The following is a 4,223-nucleotide window of genomic DNA, read 5'->3' on the forward strand; positions in this document are numbered from 1 at the left end:
GAGAGGGAGGGAGGGAGAGAGAGAGAGGGAGAGAGAGAGAGAGACAGAGAGACACAGACAGAGAGACAGAGAGAGAGAGAGACAGCGACAGAGAGAGAGAGAGAGAGAGAGAGAGAGAGAGAGAGAGAGAGAGAGAGAGAGAAGAGAGAGAGAGAGAGAGAGAGAGAGAGAGAGAGAGAGAGAGAGAGTAAAAATTGTAAAAATACTCAGATAATGATTGTTTAACGTATATTTGGCAACAACAAGACAATTAAAACAAGAACTGGATTAAATGTGGTCTGTTCGGTCCGTTAGTGATCAGACACTCGTCTCGAAGTTCTCCAGGACCGGTTCGTGTCCCGTCTCCGTCAGGAAGCGCAGCAGGTCGGCGGGTCGGAGCCCCATGGTGGCGGCGTTGGTCATCGGGTGGAAGTAGACTCTCTCGTGGTTTCCTTCCACCAGGTCCCGGTCCAACACGAACCTCACGCTGTGGTCCTTATCAAAGAGCAGAGCCAGAGCCGTGGCACAACCCTGACCCACCTGAGAGGAAGGAAGGAAGGAAGGAAGGAAGGGAGGAAGGAAGGAAGGGAGGAAGGAAGAAAGAAGGAAAGGACATCACATCTGATCCTTTACAACATCACAGCAACCAATGAACTCACAGAATAATTAAATGATGCTTTTAATCCATTTAGAGAGGATATATTAGAGGATTATGGCAAAAATGTCTAAGTGGTGTAACCATAAAAACTTTGGAAGGAAGGAAGAAAAGAAGGAAGGAAGGAAGAAGGAAGGAAGGACAGAAGGAAGGAAGGAAGGAAGGAAGGAAGGAGAATATATTAGAGGATTATGGCAAAAATGTCTAAGTGGTGTAACCATAAAAACTTTGTACCAAATAATTCAACTTGCTTAAAAACAGGAAATAGTCAATAAAACACCTTCCTTCCTTCCTTCCTTCCTACCTTCCTTCCCTCCTACAGTACAGTTAGAGGTACTTGCACTTTACTGTAGTACAGTTAGAGGTACTAGTACTTTACTGTAGTACAGTTAGAGGTACTTGCACTTTACTGTAGTACAGTTAGAGGTACTAGTACTTTACTGTAGTACAGTTTGAGCTACTAGTACTTTACTGTAGTACAGTTTGAGGTACTAGTACTTTACTGTAGTACTGTTAGAGGTACTAGTACTTTACTGTAGTACAGTTAGAGGTACTAGTACTTTACTGTAGTACAGTTTGAGCTACTAGTACTTTACTGTAGTACAGTTTGAGGTACTAGTACTTTACTGTAGTACTGTTAGAGGTACTTGTACTTTACTGTAGTACCGTTTGAGGTACTTGTACTTTACTGCAGTACAGTTAGAGGTACTTGTACTTTACTGCAGTACAGTTAGAGGTACTTGTACTTTACTGTAGTACAGTTAGAGGTCCTAGTACTTTACTGTAGTACAGTTTGAGGTACTTGTACTTTACTGTAGTACAGTTTGAGGTAATTTTCCCACCTTGAGTTTTTCCAACATGGCCGCCTCGTCAGCGAAGCGCAGATTCCCGCTGCCGACGCCGAGCTTCTTGGCGAGGTCGTTGAGATTCACCTGCAGAGGAGCAGAGAGGATGTGTAGGTGTGTGTGTGTGTGTCTGTGTAGGAGTGTAGCTGTGTGCGTGTATGTAGGTGTGTGTGTGTAGGTGTGTGTATGTGTGTGTAGGAGTGTGTATGTGTGTGTAGGTGTGTGTGTGTGTGTGTGTAGGAGTGTGTAGGTGTGTGTGTAGGAGTGTGTAGGAGTGTGTGTGTGTGTGTGTGTGTGTGCGTGTGTGCGTGTGTAGGTGAAAGATGAAGCCCACCTGTCGGTCGTGGCGAGCAGACACTAACCACAGTCCTTTCTTCTTCTTGTCTTTCAGGAACAGATTCTTAGTGACGGCTCCGCTCACGTCCTGCAGGTGAGGCATCATCTCCTCCACCGTGAACACCTGCAAATATAAAAACATGTGGAAAATACATTTATATTAATTTATGGCACATTATTTGATTTTTTCTATTTATTTTTAAGGAATAATTTCATTCCTCGTCGGTTCTATTTTTTCATTATTTTTAATTAGCTTTAATTGCTCCTCTCTCCTCCTCCCTCTCTCTCTATCCATCCATCCATCCATTAACATTCATGTTCTATTAATGCATCAATAAGCTAAACTTCTCCCCGGAGTTGTCTGTGCTTTCTGGTCTCACAGGTAATCTGGGCCTGTAGACGTCCGGATGACAGATTCCAGTCCTGGACCTTCTAGCTTCATTGTTGATTTTCATTGTGCTTCTCTCCTCTATCCTTCCTCTCTCTCCTGTCCTTTCTCTCCTCTCTCTCCTCTATCCTTCCTCTCTCTCCTCTCTACTCCAGCCGGTCAAGGCAGATGTTCTCCCACTCTGAGTCTGGTTCTGAGGGTTCTTCCTGTTAAAAGGGAGTTTTTTCTCTCCACTGTGTCTCATGTGGGAATGTTGGGTCTCTTTAAAGTTAAAACCTGAAGAGTTCGGTTTAGACCTGCTCTATGTGGAAAGAGCCTTGAGATAACTTTGTTGTGATTTGGCGCTATACAAATAAAGATTGATTGATTAATATTTCCGTGAGTCCATTTTACTGTGGGACTGACAGAGAGGTGTTTCTGTTATTCTGTCCACCCCTACAGGAGGGGAGGTGGGTAGTAGTACTCACATCCTTTACTTCTACTTCAGTAAAAGTACCAATACAGCAGAAGATGCCAAAATAATACATATATAAAAACATAAATGAGAGAAATACTGTAAAATATTATATATTCTTATTAATATTGCAAAATTTAGACCAATTTTTAATGAATTATTTTATTTCTAGTCTATTCTTATTCATTTTTTATATTTTAGTCAGTATATTTACTGTGGGACTGACAGAGGTGTTTCTGTTATTCTGTCCACCCCTGTATCAGGTTCAGGTATATAATTGACCCTCTGGCGACACCTGCAGGACGCAGCAGGTTACTGCAGGACAAACTGCTCAGACTGGTTATTAAACTGAACTAAATGTCTCTTTTTCTCTCTCTGCGTTTACTTTCTGAAACCCAACAGTTTAAAATAAATGTTTAAACACTTTAGAAAGTTGAAACAGTTTAAAATGAATAAATAAAGTTTATATTTCACTCAGAATCAGACGTGTTTGTTCATACGTGGCGTTTTAAGCTCTGCAGAGACTCTGGAGCCAGATTCCCTTTAAAAACTCTACATTTTTAAGTTTGTCTTGTGTTTCGCTCAGAAATTAAAGACTAAGATAAAAACTCTTCACGCTGTTTCAGCTCCAGAGGATGTGATGGTAAATTCGGCTTTAATGTAACTTGATATTTAGCTGTTATTTCCTTTACATTTGAGCTTTTTAACGCGTCCACGTGGGTGATTTTTAGCGAAGACACTGCTTCTCAAAGCTGAAACTACACTTACAGAAAAGCTTCTGTGTGTAAAGAAAAACGCCGAATTGAAGCATAAACCCGGAAGATTGAATCAGTGTCTGCAAACATGTTTCCAGATGTTTTTACAACCGACAGAAAGCAAAGAAACACAGAAATAGCGGATATTTAACTGTAGTTCAATGCTGTTCTTCTCTCCAGCTACACGCACTCATGCAAACAGTGGTATTTTGCTTTTAGGAGAATCACAGTTGATGTTTTATTCCCTGACAGTAATATCTGGACTCTTTCAGCTCGTTGGTGTTTGTGCAGGTTCAGGTTTTACCGGCGGATGCTCCACGCAGCTCGTCTGGATGTTTAAAGTCTGCAGAAACTCCTCCAGCTGTGCCCGCAGCTCCCCGGACATCTTTAATACCTGAGAGCTTCAATAAAAACCTAAAAACACACAATAACTAAAGTGGAAGCATTGACTGACTGAGAGAGAGAGAGTCAGTGACAGAAACAGCTGCAAGCAGAGGAAGAGGAGACTTCTTCTTCTTCATTTGGAGTTTTCTTTACTTGCTGCATCAGCGCCATCTAGTGGACTCATTTCATGCCTGCAGAATAAATAACATTAACACAACCGGTTTACTTTATTATTAAAGTCGCACACATATAAGATTATACTCTGTCTATTAATGTTTTGAGTGTTCTTCATTGATTGATCTATAGGCCAATCTGAATCCATGGTGACACTCGCTGTGGAGCCTAAAAATCTATTTAAATAGTCATCAATCCCACATTTCATACATCATCAGTAAACAGGTCATTAATGGATGTTGTGTCAACTGAG

The 4,223-nt window shown here is 41.4% G+C and overlaps 1 protein-coding gene across 1 annotated transcript; it reads right to left on the bottom strand.

The window, feature by feature from the left end:
* Window positions 1–297: 297 nt before the first annotated feature.
* prorsd1 (prolyl-tRNA synthetase domain containing 1) lies at window positions 298–3,918 on the bottom strand. The gene is made up of 4 exons (XM_053333533.1): window positions 3,717–3,918; window positions 1,814–1,939; window positions 1,477–1,566; window positions 298–519 (listed from the first exon to the last, which is right to left on the bottom strand). The coding sequence occupies exons 1-4, from the start codon at window positions 3,795–3,797 to the stop codon at window positions 298–300; spliced, it is 519 nt and encodes a 172-aa protein (XP_053189508.1). The 5' UTR covers window positions 3,798–3,918.
* Window positions 3,919–4,223: the final 305 nt, after the last annotated feature.

Source organism: Scomber japonicus, chromosome 14 (assembly GCF_027409825.1).
Source record: "Scomber japonicus isolate fScoJap1 chromosome 14, fScoJap1.pri, whole genome shotgun sequence".
NCBI lineage: Eukaryota > Metazoa > Chordata > Actinopteri > Scombriformes > Scombridae > Scomber > Scomber japonicus.

Bases quoted from the DNA above. Each gene is read 5' to 3' on its own strand.
- prorsd1 (XM_053333533.1), bottom strand. From the start codon at position 3,797: ATGTCCGGGGAGCTGCGGGCACAGCTGGAGGAGTTTCTGCAGACTTTA. The intron at 1,940-3,716 runs GTAAAACCTGAA...TTATATTTGCAG, and splicing joins GCTGCGTGGAGCATCCGCCG to GTGTTCACGGTGGAGGAGAT. The intron at 520-1,476 runs GTGGGAAAATTA...CCTTCCTCTCAG, and splicing joins CCATGTTGGAAAAACTCAAG to GTGGGTCAGGGTTGTGCCAC.